This window comes from Amblyraja radiata, chromosome 14 (assembly GCF_010909765.2).
Source record: "Amblyraja radiata isolate CabotCenter1 chromosome 14, sAmbRad1.1.pri, whole genome shotgun sequence".
Taxonomy (NCBI): Eukaryota; Metazoa; Chordata; class Chondrichthyes; order Rajiformes; family Rajidae; genus Amblyraja; species Amblyraja radiata.
Genome location: NC_045969.1, coordinates 60,770,139 through 60,791,144, shown reverse-complemented (window position 1 = coordinate 60,791,144; position 21,006 = coordinate 60,770,139). Strand labels below are relative to the sequence as shown.

Genomic DNA, 21,006 nt, shown 5'->3' with positions numbered 1-21,006 from the left:
GAGAAAGCAAATTCGATGCTAGTCTTTTCTTCGAGAGGGCTTGTATACAAAGACAGGGATGTAACGTTGAGGCTCGACAAGGCGCTGGTCAGGCCACATTTGGAGTATTGTGAGCAGTATTGGGCCCCGTATCTGAGGAAGGATGTGCCGGCTCGGGAGAGGGTCCAGAGGAGGATTACAAGAACCATCCCAGGAATGAGTGGGTTAACGTACGATGAGCGTTTGTCAGCGCTGGGCCTGTACTCGCTGGAGTTTAGAAGAACGAGGGGGGGACCTCATTGAAAATTCACTGAATAGTGAAAGGCCTGGATAGAGTGGATGTGGAGAGGATGTTTCCACTAGTGGGAGAGTCTAGGACCAGAGGGCACAGCCTCAGAACTATAGGACGTTCCTTTAGGAAGGAGATGAGGAGGAATTTATTTAGCCAGAGGGTGGTGAATCTGTGGGATTCCTTGCCACATCGGCGGTGGAGGCCATAAGTCGGTGGATATATTTAAGGCAGAGATAGATAGATTGTTGATTAGTGCAGGTGTCAGGGGTTATGGGGAGAGGGCAGGAGAATGGACAATAGACAATAGGTACAGTAGTAGGCCATTTGGCCCCTCAAGCCAGCACCACCATTCAATGTGATCATGGCTGATCACCAGAACTGCGTTAGGAGGGAGAGATACATCAGATTGAATGGCGGAGTAGAATTGAAGGGCCGAATGGCCTAATTCTACCCCTATCTCTCATGACCTACCGATCTTATGTCACTGTTCGGCAGTAGGATATTAGATGAAGTTTAACCTGGATCAATGTGAGGTTACCCACTTTGATGGCAAAAACAGGAAGACAGATTATCTAAATTGTGTCAAGTTGGGAAAAGGGGAAGTACAACGGGATCTGGGGGTCCTTGTTCATCAGTCACTGAAACTAAGCATGCAGGTACAGCAGGCAGTGAAAAAAGCCAATGGCATGTTGGCCTTCATAACAAGAACAGTAGTGTGTAGGAGCAAAGAGGTCCTTCTGCAGTTGTACAGGGCCTTGGTGAGAGCACACCTGGAGTATTGTGTGCAGTTTTGGTCTCCAAATTTGAGGAAGGACATTCTTGCTATTGAGGGAGTGCAGCGTAGGTTCACCAGGTTAATTCACGGGATGGTGGGACTGTCATATGTTGAGAGAATGGAACGGCTGGGCTTGTATACTCTGTAGTATAGAAGGATGAGAGGGCATCTTATTGAAACATATAAGATTATTAAGTGTTTGGACACGCTAGAGGCAGGAAACATGTTCCCGATGTTGGGGGTGTCCAGAACCAGGGGCCACAGTTTAAGAATAATGAGTAAGCCATTTAGAACGGAGGTGAGGAAACACTTTTTCACACAGAGTTGTGAGTCTGTGTAATTCTCTGGATGGTTTCAAGAGAAAGCTAGATAGGGCTCTTAAAGATAGCGGAGTAAAGGGATATAGAAACATAGAAAATAGGTACAGGAGGAGGCCATTCGACCCATCGAGCCATCATTGTGATCATGGCTGATAATCCTCAATCAATAACCCATGCCTGCCTTCTTCCCATCTCCCTTGACTCCACTAGCCCCTAGAGTATCTAACTCTCTCTTAAATCCACCCAGTGACTTGGCCTCCACTGCCCTCTGTGGCAGGGAATTTCACAAATTCACAACTCTTTTGGGTGAAAAAGTTTTTTCTCACCTCAGTCTTAAATAGCCTCCCCTTTATTCTAAGACTGTGTCCCCTGGTTCTGGACTCGCCCAACATTGGGAACATTTTTCCTGCATCTAGCTTGTCCAGTCCTTTTGCAATATGGGGAGAAGGCAGGAACGGGGTACTGATTGGGGATGATCGGTCGTGATCACAGTGAATGGCGGTGCTGGCTGGAAGGGCCGAATGACCTACTCCTACACCTATTGTCTATTGCAAACATTGTAAGATGGTTCTGTTTGCCTTACAGATCAGCCGTTGCAACCAGCGATTAATATTCGGCGGCCGATTGGAAGATTTTCTCAAGGAGAGAACATAACGATCGACTGTAAAGCTCCATCTTTTTACCAAGGAGCAAAGTTCTTCCTTTACAAGACCAACCAACAGGCCTCCTTACAGTCACTGAAGGCCGATGACAACTCCAACACAGTGGCCTTCCTTCTGACAAAGATATCGACGTCTCATGAAGGTTCCTACACCTGCTCATATCAAGTCGTGAGAGATGGTCGACCATCCACATCAGATATCAGCAGCCAAGTGCTAATCTCTGTCATAGGTAACTCTAGATTGCTAGACTTATGCAGCGGCTGGGCTTGTACACTCTGGTGTTTAGCAAGACTTATACAGTGGCTGGGCTTGTATACTCTGGTGTTTACCAAGACTTATACAGTGGCTGGGCTTGTACACTCTGGTGTTTAGCAAGACTTATACAGCGGCTGGGCTTGTACACTCTGGTGTTTAGCAAGACTTATACAGCGGCTGGGCTTGTACACTCTGGTGTTTAGCAAGACTTATGCAGCGGCTGGGCTTGTACACCCTGGTGTTTAGAAGGATGAGAGGGCATCTTACTGAAACATATAAGATTACTAGACTAAGTGGGACCCGTTGGGTCCCATGTTCACATGGGAGGGCTGGTCCCCCGATGCAGTATGGGTACTATGGGTATGGGTCTGAAGGGACTGGTTAGTATGGACAATGTGGACCAGATGGATTCTTGGGGTGGCAGCTCAGTCACTCAAGCCTGATGTGCTGGCAGCTCACTAACGACTGGTGGACTAACAGTTGACTCACGGCCATTCTTTGAAATTCCACTTCAAGCAGGGCGTAAGGTAACCAAATTCAAATGCAGTTTCCTACCATTTCAAGCAGGGTGCAAAGCCACCAAATTCAAGTGCAGTTTCCGACCACTTCAAGCAGGCTGCAAAGCCACCAAATTCAAGTGCAGTTTCATACCACTTCAAGCAGGGTGCAGGGCCACCAAACTCAAGTGCTGTTTCCTGCCATTTCATGCAGGGTGCAAGGCCACCAAATTCAAGTGCTGTTTCCTGCCATTTCATGCAGGGTGCAAGGCCACCAAATTCAAGTGCAGTTTCATGCCATTTCAAGCAGGGTGCAAGACAACCACATTCAAATGCAGTTTCATACCATTTCAATCAGGGTGAAACCACCATAAAACCACTATAAAACCACACAAAACACCACACTCACAGTTCAGTAGACATTCAGTGTGTTCAGTTGATTCACAGCTCAGACAGTCGTGACTTCTCTCTCCCCCACCTTGCAGAGACTGAGCCACACCCACACTTACGGGTTTTATAATCCCTCCCCCTCCAACTGGAATGGGCATGGCCTTCATGGCATGATTGACAGTAGAGAGATTCTCAAAAAATTGTTTTAACACTGACACCACTTATTTTTCATTGATGGGAAGAATCCTCTGCACCTGATGAGTGGCGAGGAACTGAGTAAGATGGTCAAAAATCACAGCTGTAAGTGGTAGCGTTTTATCTAAAATCAATATTCGTGCAAACAGGAAGTTGTCAAGTTTCCACCAACAACAGCCATTTTTTTTGCAGTGCAGCCTTTCAAAGCAGTTACCACCACCAACAACAGCCATTTTTTTTTGCCGTGCAGCCTTTCAAAGCAGATACCTCCGCCAACAACAGCCATTTATTTTCCAGTGCAGCCATTTAAAAGCAATTACCACCAACAGCCATTTTTTTTGCAGTGCAACCTTTCAAAGCAGTTACCACCACCAACAACAGCGACTTTTTTACAGTGCAGCCATTTAAAAGCGGTTACCACCACCAACAACAGCCATTTTTGTTTGCAGCGCAGCCTTTCAAAGCAGTTATCACCACAACAACAGCCATTTTTTTTGCAGTGCAGCCTTTTAAAGCAGTTACCACCACAACAACAGCCAATAGACACTTTTTGCAAGCATTTTAGAACCAATAGACACTTTATGGAACAATTTTAGAACCAATAGAGACACTTTTTGCAAGCATTTTAGAACCAATAGAGACACTTTTTACAAGCATTTTAGAACATAGACACTTTTTGCAAGCATTTTAGAACCAATAGAGACATTTTTTGCAAGCACTTTCGAACCAATAGGGACACTTTTTGCATTTTAGAACCAATAGAGACACTTTTTGTAAGCATTTTAGAACCAATAGACACTTTTTGCAAGCCTTTTAGAACCAATAGAAACTTTTTGCAACCATTTTAGAACCAAAAAATACACTTTTTGCAAGCATTTTAGAACCAATAGAGACATTTTTTGCATCCATTTTAGAAACAATAGACACTTTTTGCAAGCATTTTAGAACCACATTAAGAGCACTCACAGTTGAGTAATGTGTTCAGCGTTATTCACAGCTCAGAGAGACATGACCCTCAGGCTTCCTCCATCTTGCAGAGACTGAGTGAGAGGCAGGAAACATGTTCCCCGATGTTGGGGGAGTCCGGAACCAGGGGCCACACACAGTTTAAGAGTAAGGGGTTGGCCATTTAGCCGCCAGCACCGCCATTCAATGTGATCATGGCTGATCATCCACAATCAGTTCTCCCGTTCCTGCCTTCTCCCCATAACCCCTGACTGCTATCTTCAAGAGCCCGATCTAACTCTCTCTTGATAGTATCCAGAGAACAGGCCTCCACCAGGCAGAGAATTCCACAGACTCACAACTCTCTGTGTGAAAAAGTGTTTCCTCGACTCCGTTCTAAATGGCTTACTCCTTATTCTTAAACTGTGGCCCCTGGTTCTGGACACCCCCAAAATCGGGAACATGTTTCCTGCCTCTAGCATGTCCAAACCCTTAATAATCTTATATGTTTCAATAAGATAGCCTCTCATCCTTCTATACTCCAGAGCATACAAGCCCAGCCATTCCATTCTCTCAGCATATGACAGTCCCGCCATCCCGGGAATTAACCTGGTGAACCTACGCTGGGCTCCCTCAATAGCAAGAATGTCCTTCCTCAAATTTGGAGATCAAAACTGCACACAATACTCCAGGTGTGGTCTCACTAGGACCCTGCACAACTGCAGAAGGACCTCTTTGCTCCTATACACAAGTCCTCTTGTTATGAAGACCAACAGGCCAAAACTGCACACAATACTCCAGGTGTGGTTTCACTAGGGCCCTGTACAACTGCAGAAGGACCTCTTTGCTCCGATACTCAACTCCTCTTGCTATGAGTTATTGTTATAGGTCGCGCTGAGTTACTCCTGCATTTTGTGCCTATCTTCAGTTTAAACCAGGATCTGCAGTTCCTTCCTCCATAATCCTCTACATGTTCCTTGTTGCAGTTGTACAGGGTCTTGGTGAGAACACACCTGGAGTATTGCGTAAAGTTTTGGTCTCCTAATCTGAGGAAAGACATTCTTGCCATAGAGGGAGTACAGAGAAGGTTCTCCAGACTGATTCCTGCGATGTCAGGAGTTTCATATGAAGAAAAACTGGATTGACTCGGCTTATACTTGCTAGGATTTAGAAGATTGAGGGGGGCTCTTATAAAAACTTACAAAATTCTTAAGGGGTTGGACAGGCTAGATACAGGAAGATTGTTCCCGATGTTGGGGAAGTCCAGAACAAGGGGTCACAGTTTAAGGATAAGGGGGAAGTCTTTGAGGACCGAGATAAGGCAAATATTTTTCACCCATAGAGTGGTGAATCTGTGGAATTCTCTGCCACAGAAGGCCAGTTCATTGGCTATATTTAAGAGGGAGTTAGATGTGGCCCTTGTGGCTAAAGGGATCAGGGGGTACGGAGAGAAGGCAGGTACAGGATACTGAGTTGGATGATCAGCCATGAACATATTGAATGGCGGTTCAGGCTCGAAGGGCCGAATGGCCTACTACTGCACCTAGTTTCTATGTGTCCTTGATCAACTTTCTCTTTGATCTGTTTTCACACCTCACATGTCCTTACCTTTTCTTTTCCAGATAAGCCACCTAAACCCAGGATTGATTTTTTGGGATCTTTGGGGCAGTTTTCAATTGGAGAGACGGCATTAGTGAGATGCATTGCTCCGAGTGTGTACTATGGTGTCACGTTTGTGTTGTCCAAAGTGGAAAACAGTGGCTACATTACAACTGCCATTGCTAAGACTCCTGGTTACTCAACAATTTTGTACATCAAAGATATTCGATCGAAAGCCCAGGGAGACTATGTTTGCATGTATCAAATAACCAGGTCAGGGATTGTCTACAATTCAACGTTGAGTGAGCGGAAATCCTTAACTGTCTCTGGTAAGCCTTGCTTCATAAAGTCGTACAGGCCCATCGACCCAACTTGCCCACACTGGCCAACATGCCCCATCTACACTAGTCCCACCTGCTGCCCGCGTTTGGCCCATATCCCTCCAAACCTGTCCCATCCATGTACCTGTCCAAATGTTGTGATAGTCCCTGCCTCAACTACCTCCTCCGGCAGCTCGTTCCATACACCTGTGTGGAAAGGTTGTCCCTCAGATTCCCATTAAATCTTTCCCCCCTCTCTCACCTTAATCAATAGACAATATACACTAGGTTCAGGAGTAGGCCATTCGGCCCTTGGAGCCAGCACCGCCATTCAATGTGATCATGGATGATCATCCCCAATCAGTTCCTGCCTTCTTCCCATATCCCCTGACTCAACTATCTTCAAGAACCCCTGTGCGAAAAAGTGTTTCCTCGTCTCCGCTCTAAATGGCCGACCCCTTATTCTTAAACTGTGGCCCCTGGTTCTGGACTACCCCAACATCGGGAACATGTTTCCTGCCTCTAGCGTGTCCAAGCCCTTAGTAATCTTATGTTTCAATAAGATACCGTCTCATCCTTCTAAACCCCAGAGTATACAAGCCCAGCTGCTCCAATCTATCAACATATGACAGTCCCGCCATCCCGGGAATTAACCTGGTGAACCTAACCTGAGCTCCCTCAATAGCAAGAATGTCCTTCCTCAAATTTGGAGACCAAAACTGCACACAATACTCCAGGTGTGCTCTCACCAAGGCCCTGTACAACTGCAGAAGGACCTCTTTGCTCCTACACACAACTGTTCTTGTTATGAAGGCCAACATGCCATTGGCTTTCTTCACTGCCTGCTGTACCTGCATGCTTAGTTTCAGTGACTGATGAACAAGGACCCCCAGATCCCGTTGTACTTCCCCTTTTCCCAACTTGACACAATTTAGATAATCTGTCTTCCTATTTTTGCCATCAAAGTGGGTAACCTCACATTGATCCAGGTTAAACTTCATCTAATATCCTACTGCCGAACAGTGACATAAGATCGCTAGGTCATGAGAGATAGGGGTAGAATACAACTGCACACAATACTCCAGGTGTGGTCTCACCCGGGCCCTGTAAACTGCAGAAGGACCTCTTTGCTCCGATATTCAACTCCTCTTGCCAACATGCCATTCGTTTTCTTCACTGCCCGCTGTACCTGCATGTTTACTTTCATTGACTGATGAACAAGGACCCCCATTTTGGCCCATATCCCTCCAAACATGTCCTATCCGTGTACCTGTCCAACTGTTCCTTAAACCTTGGGATAGTCCCAGCCTCAACTACCTCCTCCGGCAGCTCGTTCCATACACCCACCTGTGTGAAAAGGTCGTTCCTAATAAATCTTTTCCTCTCTCACCTTGAACGCATGTCCTCTGGTCCTCGATTGCCCTACTCTGGGCAAGAGACTCTGTGCGTCTACACGATCTATTCCTCTGGTGATTTTGTACACCTCTATAAGATCACCCCTCCTCCTCCTCCTGTGCTCCAAGGAATAGAGTCCCAGCCCTGCCCCAACATCTCCCTGTAGCTCAGGCCCCTCGAGTCCCGGCAACACAAGAGAGTGGGAGGGAGAGAGAGCGGGAGAGAGAGAGGGAGAAGAGAGAGGGATATAGGGTGTAGGGAGAGAAGGAGGAGAGAGGGAAGAGGGGAGAGTGAGGGAGAGGGGGAGAGAGGGAAACAAGAGAGAGAGCGAGAGAGAGAGAGCGAGAGAGCAGAGAGCGAGAGCGAGAGGCGAGAGCGAGAGAGAGCAGAGGAGAGCGAAGAGAGGAGAGCGAGAGAGAGAGGGGGGGCGAGGGATGCGAGCGATGAGGGAGGAGAAAAACGGAGGAAGGGGGTGTGCGGAGCGCAAAAGCAATCCCGACCAGGCCGAATTTCAGACTTCTCTTATTCTCTCTCCCTTTCTCCCTTCCTTCCTTCCTTCCTTCCTTCTCTCTCTCTGATTCTTTGTTTATTTCTGTATTTCCTCCATCCCTCCATCGCTCCCTCCATCCATAACCTTCCTGCTAGTAACTTGGCCATTTTCTATTGCAGATGAGCTCCAGAAACCTCAGGCTACCCTGAACAGACCTCAGGGCCAATATCTACAAGGGCAGGACGCTGAGCTGACATGCTTGGCCCCCAAGGTCTATTCCAGCCTGACCTTCTCCCTCTACAAAGCCGGAAACCCCAACGTCATTGCTTCTCAAGGGCCGATATCCAACTGGAGCGTGGTTCTGGAGATCAGACAACTGGAGGCCCAACATCAAGGCTCTTACTCTTGTGTCTACCAGACCACCATCTCCGGGAGACTCTACACGTCCGCACCCAGTGACATCCTCAACATCACGCTGACCGGTCAGTGTCTTTACAACCGTCTTCTGCAGTTGTATAGGGCTCTGGCCCATACCCCTTGATTCCACTAGCCCCTAGAGCTCTATCTAACTCTCTCTTAAACCCATCCAGTGACTTGGCCTCCACTGCCCTCTGTGGCAGGGAATTCCATAAATTCACAACTCTCTGGGTGAAAAAGTTTTTTCTCACCTCAGTCTTAAATGACCTCCCCTTTATTCTAAGACTGTGGCCCCTGGTTCTGGACTTTCCCAACATTGGGAACATTTTTCCTGCATCCAGCTTGTTCAGTCCTTTTATGATTTTATATGTTTCTATAAGATATCCCCTCATCCTTCTAAACTCCAGTGAATACAAGCCTAGTCTTTCCAATCTTTCGTCATATGACAGTCCCGCCATCCTAGGGATCAATCTCGTGAACCTACGCTGCACTGCCTCAATCACAAGGATGTCCTTCCTCAAATTAGGAGACCAAAACTGTACACAATACTCCAGATGTGGTCTCACCAGAGCCCTATACAACTGCAGAAGAACCTCTTTACTCCTATACTGAAATCCTCTTGTTATGAAGGCCAATATTCCATTAGCTTTCTTCACTGCCTGCTGTACCTGCACGCCAACTTTCAGTGACCGGTGTACAAGGACACCCAGCTGTACACTTAAGATAATGACAATCCATGTTTGAAAAAGTCGCCAAGAAACTTGCGCTGGGCATGTGCAGTAGAGCAAAGGCAGAATTTCAGCTGCCTTCAGTCCCCTGTCATTGACGGCTTGAAGCTACGTCAACAGACCATTGCGTGTTACATGTACTGCACATGAAAGGCACGGAGAATTAGTCCTACCTGAGATCGATCTCTTATGCAGGCATAATTCTCCCGTGCCTTTACTACTTAGATTTGATAATGACCATGTTATAACTTTATTCAGGGTAGGTGGTGTCTACCTTACCTACCCTGACCCCACGTGCCTGCATGGGAGACTCGACACTTCCGCATCGAATGACATCCTCAAACTCACGATAACTGGTCAGTGTCTTTACACTCCCCCCATCTCATGTGGAAGAGAGGGAGCAGTCTCCTAATCTGAGGAAGGACATTCATGCCATAGAAGGTTCACCAGACTGATTCCTGGGATGTCAGGACTTTCATATGAAGAAAGACTGGATAGACTCGGCTTGTACTCGCTAGAATTTAGAAGATTGAGGGGGGTTCTTATAGAAACTTACAAAATTCTTAAGGGGTTGGACAGGCTAGATGCAGGAAGATTGTTCCCGATGTTGGGGAAGTCCAGAACAAGGGGTCACAGTTTAAGGATAAAGGGGAAATCTTCTAGAACTGAGATGAGAAAAACGTTTTTACACAGAGAGTGGTGAATCTGTGGAATTCTCTGCCACAGAAGGTAGTTGAGGCCAGTTCATTGGCTATATTTAAGAGGGATTTGGATGTGGCCCTTGTGGCTAAAGGGATCAGGGGGTATGGAGAGAAGGCAGGTACAGGATACTGAGTTGGATGATCAGCCGTGATCATATTGAATGGCGGTGCAGGCTCGAAGGGCCGAATGGCCTCTACTCCCGCACCTATTGTCTATGGTTCTATGACTGCGTCCAACTGCTGTCTGGTTCGTTGATCGGTTTGTTAAATATGAACTGTTTTGGGAGAGAAAAATGCTCACGGCAGACCAAACGTGTTAAACAGAAATTGGTCAGCTTTACACAGTGAGAAATCATGTGAAATAATCATTGAATTTAATTTTAAATGAATCTACCTGCATGTTTAGTTTGGAGATACAACCAGATAGTCTGGTTGATACATCAGATTAGTTTGGAGATACAACCAGTCTGGTTGATACATCAGATTAGTTTGGAGATACAACCAGATAGTCTGGTTGATACATCAGATTAGTTTGGAGATACAACCAGTCTGGTTGATACATCAGATTAGTTTGGAGATACAACCAGATAGTCTGCTTGATACATCAGATTAGTTTGGAGATACAACCAGATAGTCTGCTTGATACATCAGATTAGTTTGGAGATCCACTGAGTTCGCACCGACCAGCGATTTTTGTTTCAGATTTGACAATTTTATTTGGCGGCCAATCAAACGCTGTCTCTAAGGGGGTTGCATCCAATCACCAACCAGTTGCCTTAAAATTCCCCTTCAATCAACAAATAGGTCTCCTCCCGCCCAATCAGCCGCTGTCTCCAAGGACATTGTGTCCAATCAAATAATTAGCAGCTGCGGTAAAGGTTGGAAGCCAGTGGAGCTACTGACAGGCAAACGGGAGGGAGCAGGAGAGATTCACACCGTGTAGAATCCATAGCACCTAGTGTACAATTTCATAATATATACTAAATAACTGGGCTGACAGACCTTGGCTGGGAATCTGGGGTTCACCAAAATTGTTCCTAATTGGGCCCCGCACCCCCTAAGGCCGGTTGTCCCTGAATGGGCAAAGTGGTCGGGTTGAGTCTCATTCTCACCAAGCACACAGCTAACAATGGCCTGTTTTATTTATCATCGTTACTTCATTGCATATCTTTCATTCATTTGTTCTATATCTCTCTACATCACCATCTATATAGAGAGAGAGAGAGAGAATGAATTATTAAAGGCATCACAGGCGTAACATTGAGGCTCGACAAGGTGCTGGTGAGGCCACATTTGGAATATTGTGAGCAGTATTGGGCCCCGTATCTGAGGAAGGATGTGCCGGCTCGGGAGAGGGTCCAGAGGAGGTTTACAAGAACAATCCCAGGAATGAGTGGGTTAATGTACGATGAGCGTTTGTCGGCGCTGGGCCTGTACTCGCTGGAGTTTAGACGAATGGGGGGGGGGGGACCTCATTGAAATGAGGGGTAGATCTCATTGAAACTTCACTGAACAGTGAAAGGCCTGGATAGAGTGGATGTGGAGAGGATGTTTCCAATAATGGGAGAGTTTAGGACCAGAGGGCACAGCCTCAGAATTAAAGGATGTACCTTTAGGAAGGAGATGAGGTGAATTTCTTTAGCCAGAGGGTGGTGAATCTGTGGAATTCGTTGCCTCAGACGGCGGTGGAGGCCAGCAGTCAGTGGATATATTTAAGGCAAAGATAGATACTGTAGATTGTTGATTAGTGCGGGTGTTAGGGGTTATGGGGAGAAGGCAGGAGAATGTGGTTAGGAGGGAGAGATGATTGAATGGTGGAGTAGACTCGATGGGCCGAATGGCCTAATTCTGCTGCTGGAACATGTGCATTGATGACCTTAACCAACTGTAATGGACCGAATGAAGGCCAACGTGCCAAAGTATATGTCATGCACTCTGAGGTCCACCTGGTCTGGAATGTTCACCTGAGTTTCTTGTGCATCTGATGTCTTTACAGGGGAACCAGAAGGTGCCAAGTTGACTCTGACCACGATGTTTGGACTATACGTGCGGGGAAAAAGTGTTCGCATAACCTGCATCGCTCCAGAATATTACAACACACGCTCGTTCCGACTCATTAAAGATGGGAAGGACACGGGGAGAACTTGGACAACCACTCAATGGACCAAGCAAGGAGCAGAGTTCAGTATGGCCAATATAACTGTGGGAGACAGCGGGAACTATACCTGTACTTACGAAGCTGAAATCAGCAACAAGACGTTCAACTCCAGCTACAGTAACTTTGTTGCTATCGACGTCGTTGGTAAGTTCAACTGGTTCAAAGTCATAGAGTGAAACAGGCCCTTCAGCCCAACTTGCCCACACTGGCCAACATCCCCATCTACATAGATACATAGATACATAGAAAATAGGTGCAGGAGTAGGCCATTCGGTCCTTCGAGCCTGCACCGCCATTCAATATGATCATGGCTGATCATCCAACTCAGGATCCCGTACCTGCCTTCTCTCCATACCACCTGATCCCTTTAGCCACAAGGAACACATCTAACTCCCTCTTAAATATAGCCAATGAACTGGCCTCAGCTACCCTCTGTGACAGAGAGTTCCAGAGATTCACCACTCACTGTGTGAAAAAGTTTCTTCTCATCTCGGTCCTAAAGGATTTCCCCCTTATCCTTAAGCTGTGACCCCTTGTCCTGGACTTCACCAACATCGGGAACAATCTTCCTGCATCTAGCCTGTCCAACCCCTATCAATTACCCTTGCCTCCCTTCTCCCCATATCCCTTGACTCCACTAGCCCCTAGAGCTCTATCTAACTCTGTCTTAAATCCATCCATTGATTTGGCCTCCACTGCCCTCTGTGGCAGGGAATTCCATAAATTCACAACTCTATAGGTGAAAAAGTTTTTTCTCACCTCAGTCTTAAATGGCCTTCCCTTTATTCTAAGATTGGTTCTGGACTCGCCCAACATTGGGAACATTTTTCCTGCATCTAGCTTGTCCAGTCCTTTTATAATTTTATATGTTTCTATAAGATCCCCCTCATCCTTCTAAACTCCAGTAAATACAAGCCTAGTCTTTTCAATCTTTCCTCATATGACAGTCCCGCCATCCCAGGGATCAATCTCGTGAACCTACGCTGCACTGCCTCAATCACAAAGATGTCCTTCCTCAAATTAGGAGACCAAAACTGTAAACAATACTCCAGATGTGGTCTCACCAGAGCCCTATACAACTGCAGAAGAGCCTCTTTACTCCTATACTGAAATCCTCTTGTTATGAAGGCCAACATTCCATTAGCTTTCTTTACTGCCTGCTGTACCTGCACGCCAACTTTCAGTGACTGGTGTACAAGGACACCCATGTCACGCTGTACCTTTACGCCGAATGGCCTAATTCTGCTCCTAGAACCTGTGAACATAAACCTGCAAGTGCGAGATAATTTGATTTTAGGAGCAAGGAGGCCCTTCTGCAGTTGTACAAGGTCCTAGTGAGACAACACCAGGAGTATTGTGTACAGTTTTGGTCTCCAAATTTGAGGAAGGACATTCTTGCTTTTGAGGGAGCCCAGCGTAGGTTCACCAGGTTAATTCCTGGGATGACGGGAGTGGCATACGGGTGGGTCGACTGGGCTTGTGGTCTGCAACTGCGAGTTGAGAAGGATGAGAGGGGAATTCAGTGACGTGCCTCCACTTTCTTCTCCGCAGAGCGGGTGGAGATTCGTCTGAAGAACGGCACCCACGACTGCTCGGGCAGGGTGGAGGTCCTGAGCAACAAGACGTGGGGGACTGTCTGCGACGACCAGTGGCAGATCGAGGATGCCCAGATAGTTTGCAGGGAGCTTGCCTGCGGCCACGCCATCACCGCCACCTCACACGCCTATTTTGGTCAAGGTAGCGGCCCCATTATCCTGGATGACTTGAACTGCCAAGGAACGGAGCTGTTTCTCTGGCAGTGTGCCTCGCGACACTGGGGCCAACACAACTGTAATCATCATGAAGATGCTGGAGTCATCTGTTCTGGTGAGAGACCAAGACCCTCTCTCTGCCCCCTCTCTTCCCTCTCTCTCTCTCTCCTCTCTCTCTCTCCTCTCTTTCCCCCTCTCTCTCTCTCCCCCTCCCTCTTCCCAGGATGGCGGGACTGTCATATGCTGAGAGAATGGAGCGGCTGGGTTTGTACACTCTGGAGTTTAGAAGGATGAGAGTGAATCTTATTGAAACATATAAGATTATTAAGGGTTTGGACACGCTAGAGGCAGGAAACATGTTCCCGATGTTGGGGGAGTCCAGAACCAGGGGCCAGATAATGAAGATGGTGGCATCATTTGTTCTGTTAAGAGACCAAGACTGTTTCTGGAACATTTGACAGCTTTGAATGACAAGTGGAGAGCTCGTGGAATGTGAAAAAATTACTTCCTGACCCATAGTCACATATCAGTGACTGTCGGGGAGTCAAATCTCAAGACTGTCTCTAAAGGTGGTGTTTCACATCGGAGAATCTTATTCACATTCAATGTTATTTCAAAATGGCTTTGTATTCATTAAACACCTACATTGTTGTGTCGTTTCAGGAAAATACTACATTATGTTCATCACTCACTGGAAGTAAGCATGCAGGTACAGCAGGTAGTGAAGAAAGCTGGCCTTCATAACAAGAGGAGTTGAGTATAGGTGCAAAGAGGTCCTTCTGCAGTTGTACAGGGCCCTAGTGAGACCACAACTGGAGTATTGTGTGCAGTTTTGGCATGTTGGCCTTTATAACAAGAGGAGTTGAGTATAGGAGCAAAGAGGTCCTCCTGCAGTTGTAACATTGCCTGATTGCCTTATCCAGGTCCCAAAGCAAGGTTGTCGTTGAGTCCAGACTATGATGTCTTTGCCAAAGGGGATTCGGTCACCTTTAAATGTTCAATCCAGAGACACAACGCCAGCAAACGCATGGAGTTTTTACGAAACAGCGTTTACATCTTGCATGAGGAACTCAACCCAGAAGATGTTTCTGCGACGTACAATATTGGCGATATCGGAGAAAATGACCAGGGATATTACACATGTCGATATTCCTATTTGATGGGTACTGACTGGATAAAGTCGACTGCAAGTGATCCAGTACCATTAATACTGTCAGGTAACGTACTGTCATAGAATCACAGAGTGATAGAGTGTGATACAGGCCCTTCGGCCCAACTTGCTCACACCGGCCAACATGCCCCATCTACACCACACTATGAGAATGCAGGGTGACTTGGACAGGTTGGGGGAGTGGGCAGATGCATGGCAGATGAAGTTTAAATGTGTCTAGCGGATAAATGTGAGGTTATCTACTTTGGTATCAAAAACAGGAAGGCAGATTACTATCTAAATGGCGTCAAGTTGGGAGAAGGAGAAGTACAACGGGATCTGGGGGTCCTTGTTCATCAGTCTATGAAAGTAAGCATGCGGGTACAGCAGGCAGTGATGAAAGCGAATGGCATGTTGGCCTTCATAACAAGAGGAGTTGAGTATAGGAGCAAAGAGGTCCTTCTGCAGTTGTACAGAGCCCTAGTGAGACCACACCTGGAGTATTGTGTGCAGTTTTGGTCTCCTAATTTTAGGAAGGATTGCTATTGAGGGAGTGCAGCGTAGGTTCACAAGGTTAATTCCCGAGATGGCGGGACTATGCTGAGAGAATGGAGCGGCTGGGTTTGTACACTCTGGAGCTTAGAAGGATGAGAGGGCATCTTATTGAAACATATAAGATAATAAGATAAGATAATTAAGGGATTGGAATCGCTAGAGGGAGGAAACATGTTCCCATGTTGGGGGAGTCCAGAATCTATTGTCTATTGACCCTGCTAGACTAGTCCCACCTGCCAGCTCTTGTCCCTGGTCAGAGTCATAGCCTTAGGATCAGAGTCATACCTATAGGACTTCAGGCTAAACTTGCCCACGCCGGTCAAACTGCCTCAGCTAGACAATAGACTATAGACAATAGGTGCAGGAGGAGGCCATTCGGCCCTTCCAGCCAGCACCATTCAATGTGATCATGGCTGATCATCCCCAATCAGTACCCCGTTTGTGTGTGTGGTGTGTGTGTGTGTGTGTGTGTGTGTGTCTGTGTGTGTCTGTGTGTGTGTGTGTGTGTGTGTGTGTGTGTGTGTGTGTGTGTGTGTGTGTGTGTGTGTGTGTGTGTGTGTGTGTGTGTGAATGAGTCTGTGTATGTGTGTGTGTGAATGAGTCTGTGTGTGTGTGAATGTGTGTGTGAATGAGTCGGTATGTGTGTGTGAACATAGAAACATATAAAATAGCTACAGGAGTAGGCCATTCGGCCCTTCGAGCCTGCACCGCCATTCAATATGATCATGGCTGATCATCCAACTCAGTATCCTGTACCTGCCTTCTCTCCATACCCCCTGATCCCTTTAGACACAAGGGCCACATCTAACTCCCTCTTAAATAGCCAATAGCCAATGAACTGGCCTCAACTATATTCTGTGGCTTTGGTGGCAAAAACAGGAAAGCAGACTATTATCTAAATGGTGGCCGATTAGGAAAAGGGGAGATGCAATGAGACCTGGGTGTCATGGTACACCAGTCATTGAAAGTAGGCATGCAGGTGCAGCAGGCAGTGAAGAAAGCGAATGGTATGTTAGCTTTCATAGCAAAAGGATTTGAGTATTGGAGCAGGGAGGTTCTACTGCAGTTGAACAAGGTCTTGGTGAGACCACACCTGGAGTATTGCGCACAGTTTTGGTCTCCAAATCTGAGGAAGGACATTATTGCCATAGAGGGAGTACAGAGAAGGTTCACCAGACTGATTCCTGGGATGTCAGGACGTTCATATGAAGAAAGACTGGATAGACTCAGCTTATTCTCGTTAGAATTTAGGAGATTGAGGGGGGTTCTTATAGAAACTTACAAAATTCTTAAGGGGTTGGACAGGCTAGATGCAGGAGAATTGATCCCAATGTTGGGAAAGTCCAGGACAAGGGGTCACAGCTTAAGGATAAGGGGGACATCCTTTAGGACCGAGATGAGAAAAACATTTTTCACACAGAGAGTGGTGAATCTCTGGAACACTCTGCCACAGAGGGTAGTTGAGGCCAGGTCATTGGCTATATTTAAGAGGCAGTTAGATGTGGCCCTTGTGGCTAAAGGGATCAGAGGGTATGGAGAGAAGGCAGGTACAGGATACTGAGTTGGATGATCAGCTATGATCATATTGAATGGTGGTGCAGGCTCGAAGGGCCGAATGGCCTACTCCTGCACCTATTTTCTATGTTTCTATGTTTCTCTGTGTAAAAAATGTTTTTCTCATCTCAGTCCTAAAAGATTTCCCCATTATCCTTAAACTGTGACCCCTTGTTCTGGACTTCCCCAACATTGGGAACAATCTTCCTGCATCTAGCCTGTTGAACCCCTTAAGAATTTTGTAAGTTTCTATAAGATCCCCCCTCAATCTTCTAAATCCTAGCGAGTACAAGCCGAGTCAATCCAGTCTTTCTTCATATGAAAGTCCTGACAGCCCAGGAATCAGTCTGGAGAACCTTCTCTGTACTCCCTCTATGGCAAGAATGTTCTTCCTCAGATTAGGAGACCAAAACTGTACGGCCATCATTCAGATAATAGTCTACTTTCCTGTTTTTGCCACCAAAGTGGATAACCTCACATTTATCCACATTATACTGCATCTGCCATGCATTTGCACACTCACCCAGCGATCCAAGTCACCTTGCAGCCTCCTAGCATCCTCCTCACAGCTAACGCTGCCCCCCAGCTTCGTGTCATCTGCAAACTTGGAGATGTTGCATTCAATTTCCCCGTCCAAATCATTAATATATATTGTAAATAGCTGGGGTCCCAGCACTGAGCCTTGCGGTACCCCACTATTCACTGCCTGCCATTCTGAAAAGGACCCGTTAACTCCTACTCTTTGCTTCCTGTTTGCCAGCCAGTTCTCTATCCACATCAATACTGAACCCCCAATAACGTGTGCTTTAAGTTTGTATACTATCTCTTATGTGGGACCTTGTCGAAAGCCTTCTGAAAGTCCAGATATAACACATCCACTGGTTCTCCCTTATCCACTCTACTAGTTACATCCTCGACAAATTCTATAAGATTCGTCAGACATGATTTACCTTTCATAAATCCATGCTGACTTTGTCCAATGATTTCACCACTTTCCAAATGTGCTGCTATCCCATCTTTAATAACTGACTCTGGCATTTTCCCCACTACCGATGTTAGACTAGCTGGTCTGTAAATCCCCGTTTTCTCTTCCATCCCTTTTTAAAAAGTGGGGTTACATTAGCTACCCTCCAATCCTCAGGAACTACTCCAGAATCTAAAGAGTTTTGAAAAATTATCGCTAATGCATCCACTATTTCTGGGGCTATTTCCTTGAGTACTCTGGGATGCAGCCTATCTGGCCCTGGGGATTTATCGGCCTTTAATCCATTCAATTTACCTAACACCACTTCCTGGCTAACCTGGATTTCACTCAGTTCATCCATCTCATTTGACCCCCGGTCCCCTGCTATTTCCGACAGATTATTTATCTTCCTTAGTAAAGACAAGGTAGTTATTCAATTGGTCTGCCATGTCCTTGTTCCCCATGATCAGTTCACCTGTTTCTGACTGCAAGGGACCTACATTTGTTTTAACTAATCTTTATCTCTTCACATATCTATAAAAACGTTTGCAGTCAGTTTTTATGTTCCCTGCCAGTTTTCTTTCATAATGTATTTTCCCTTTCCTAATTAAGCCCTTTGTCCTCCTCTGCTGGACTCTGAATTTCTCCCATCCTCTGGTAGGCTGCTTTTTCTGGCTAATTTGTATGCTTCATCTTTTGTTTTGATACTATCCCTGATTTCCCTTGTTATCTACGGATGCACTACCTTCCCTGATTTATTCTTTTGCCAAACTGGGATGAACAATTTTTGTAGTTCATCCATGCAGTCTTTAATTACAAGGCTTCCATTGCATGTCCACCGTCAACCCTTTAAGAATCAATTGCCAGTCTATCTTGGCCAATTCACGTCTCATACCCTCAAAGTTACCTTTCTTTAAGTTCAGAACCCTTGTTTCTGAATTAATTATGTCACTCTCCATCCTAATGAAGAACTCAACCATATTATGGTCTCTCTTGCCCAAGGGGCACGTACAACAAGACTGCTAACTAACCCTTCCTCATTACTCAATACCCAGTCTAGAATAGCCTGCTCTCTCGTTGGTTCCTCTACATGTTGGTTTAGAAAACTATCCCGCATACATTCCAAGAAATCCTCTTCCTCAGCACCCCTGCCAATTTGATTCACCCAATCTATATGTAGATTGAAGTCACCCATTATAACTGTTTTACCTTTGTTGCACGCATTTCTAATTTCCTGTTTGATGCCATCCCCAACTCCACTACTACTGTTAGGTGGCCTGTACACAACTCCCACTAGCGTTTTCTGCCCCTTAGTGTTTCGCAGCTCTACCCATATCGATTCCACATCCTCCAAGCTAATGTCCTTCCTTTCTATTGCGTTAATCTCCTCTCTAACCAGCAACGCTACCCCGACTCCTTTTCCTTTCTGTCTATCCCTCCTGAATATTGAATATCCCTGGATGTTCAGCTCCCAGCCTTGGTCACCCTGGAGCCATGTCTCCATGATCCCAACTATATCATAATCATTAATAGCTATCTGCACATTCAACTCATCCACCTTCTTACGAATGCTCCTTGCATTGAGACACAAAGCCTTCAGGCTTGTTCTTGCCCCTTATACAATTATGTTGAAAAGTGTCCTATTTTGATTTTGCCCTGGATTTGTCTGCCTGCCACTTTTACTTTTCACCTTGCTACCTATTGCTTCTACCCTCATTTTACACCCCTCTGTCTCTCTGCTCACACATTTAAGAAACCCACCACCTCTTACTCTCTGTTTATTATTTTTTTCTTCTTTCCCCCCTACATGTTGGGTCTGAGTGTTTCCCTTCTCTGCCTCCTGCCTCACACACTGTCTGCTAGCTTTCTCTATTTGAGACCCTCCCCCCAACTGTTCTAGTTTAAAGTCTCCCCAGTAGCCTTTGCAAATCTCCCCGCCAGGATATTGGTCCCCCTCGGGTTCAAATGCAACAGGTCACACCTTCCACAAAAGAAGTCCTAATGATCCAGAAACTTGAATCCCTGCCCTCTGCACCAGTCCCTCATCCACTCATTTATCCTCCACCTCGCTCCTTTCCTACTCTCACTGTCGCGTGGCACAGGCAGTAATCCTGAGATTGTTACCTTTGCGGTCCTTCTCTTTAACTCCCCTCCTAACTCCCTAAATTCTTCTTTCAGGAACTCTTCTCTTTTTCTACCTATGTCATTGGTACCTATATGTACCACAACCTCAGGCTCCTCTCCCTCCCATTTCAGGATATCTTGGACACGTTCAGACACATCCCAGACCCTGGCACCAGGGAGGCAAACTACCATCCGGGTCTCCTGACTGCGTCCACAGAATCGCCTGTCTGACCCCCTAACTATAGAGTCCACAATTACTACTGCCCTCCTCTTCTTTTCCTTACCCTTCTGAGCAACAGCACCGGTCTCTGTACCGGAGGCCCGGCCGCTGTTGCTACCCCCAGGTAGGCTGCCCCCCCCCAACAGTACTCAAACAGGAATACTTACTGTCAAGGTGTACAGCCACCGGGGTACTCTCTAGTCCCTGCCTGTGCCCCTTGCCTCATAACTGTGACCCACTTGTCTGCCTCCTGTGGTCTTGGAGTGACCACCTCCCTGTAACTCCTCTCTATGACTTCCTCGCTCTCCCTGACCAGACGGAGATCATCGAGCTGCTACTCCAGGTTCCTAATACGATCCCTTAGGAGCCCCATCTCGACGCACCTGACGCAGATGTGGACGTCTGGAGGGCTATTAGATTCCTTGACCTCCCACATCTGACATCCAGAACAGTAAACTGCCCTGGCCCTCATACTCCCCCCTTACCTATAGATACAATACAAAGTACAATACAATACAATACAAACTGCTGGAAGAAATCAGCAGGGATCTGACTCCCAATCAGCTGCTT

General features: G+C 46.5%; 1 protein-coding gene across 1 annotated transcript in view; it reads left to right on the top strand.

Moving 5' to 3' along the window:
* Positions 1 to 777: 777 nt before the first annotated feature.
* The window catches only part of LOC116980259 (leukocyte immunoglobulin-like receptor subfamily B member 3), a 32,240-nt gene continuing 12,011 nt past the window's right edge, over positions 778 to 21,006 (top strand). The window contains exons 1-7 of the mRNA XM_033032312.1: positions 778 to 799; positions 1,931 to 2,257; positions 5,933 to 6,238; positions 8,294 to 8,596; positions 11,957 to 12,262; positions 13,670 to 13,984; positions 14,793 to 15,086. Coding sequence (XP_032888203.1) covers positions 778 to 799; positions 1,931 to 2,257; positions 5,933 to 6,238; positions 8,294 to 8,596; positions 11,957 to 12,262; positions 13,670 to 13,984; positions 14,793 to 15,086 — 1,873 coding nt within the window. The remainder of the gene's footprint in view (positions 800 to 1,930; positions 2,258 to 5,932; positions 6,239 to 8,293; positions 8,597 to 11,956; positions 12,263 to 13,669; positions 13,985 to 14,792; positions 15,087 to 21,006) is intronic.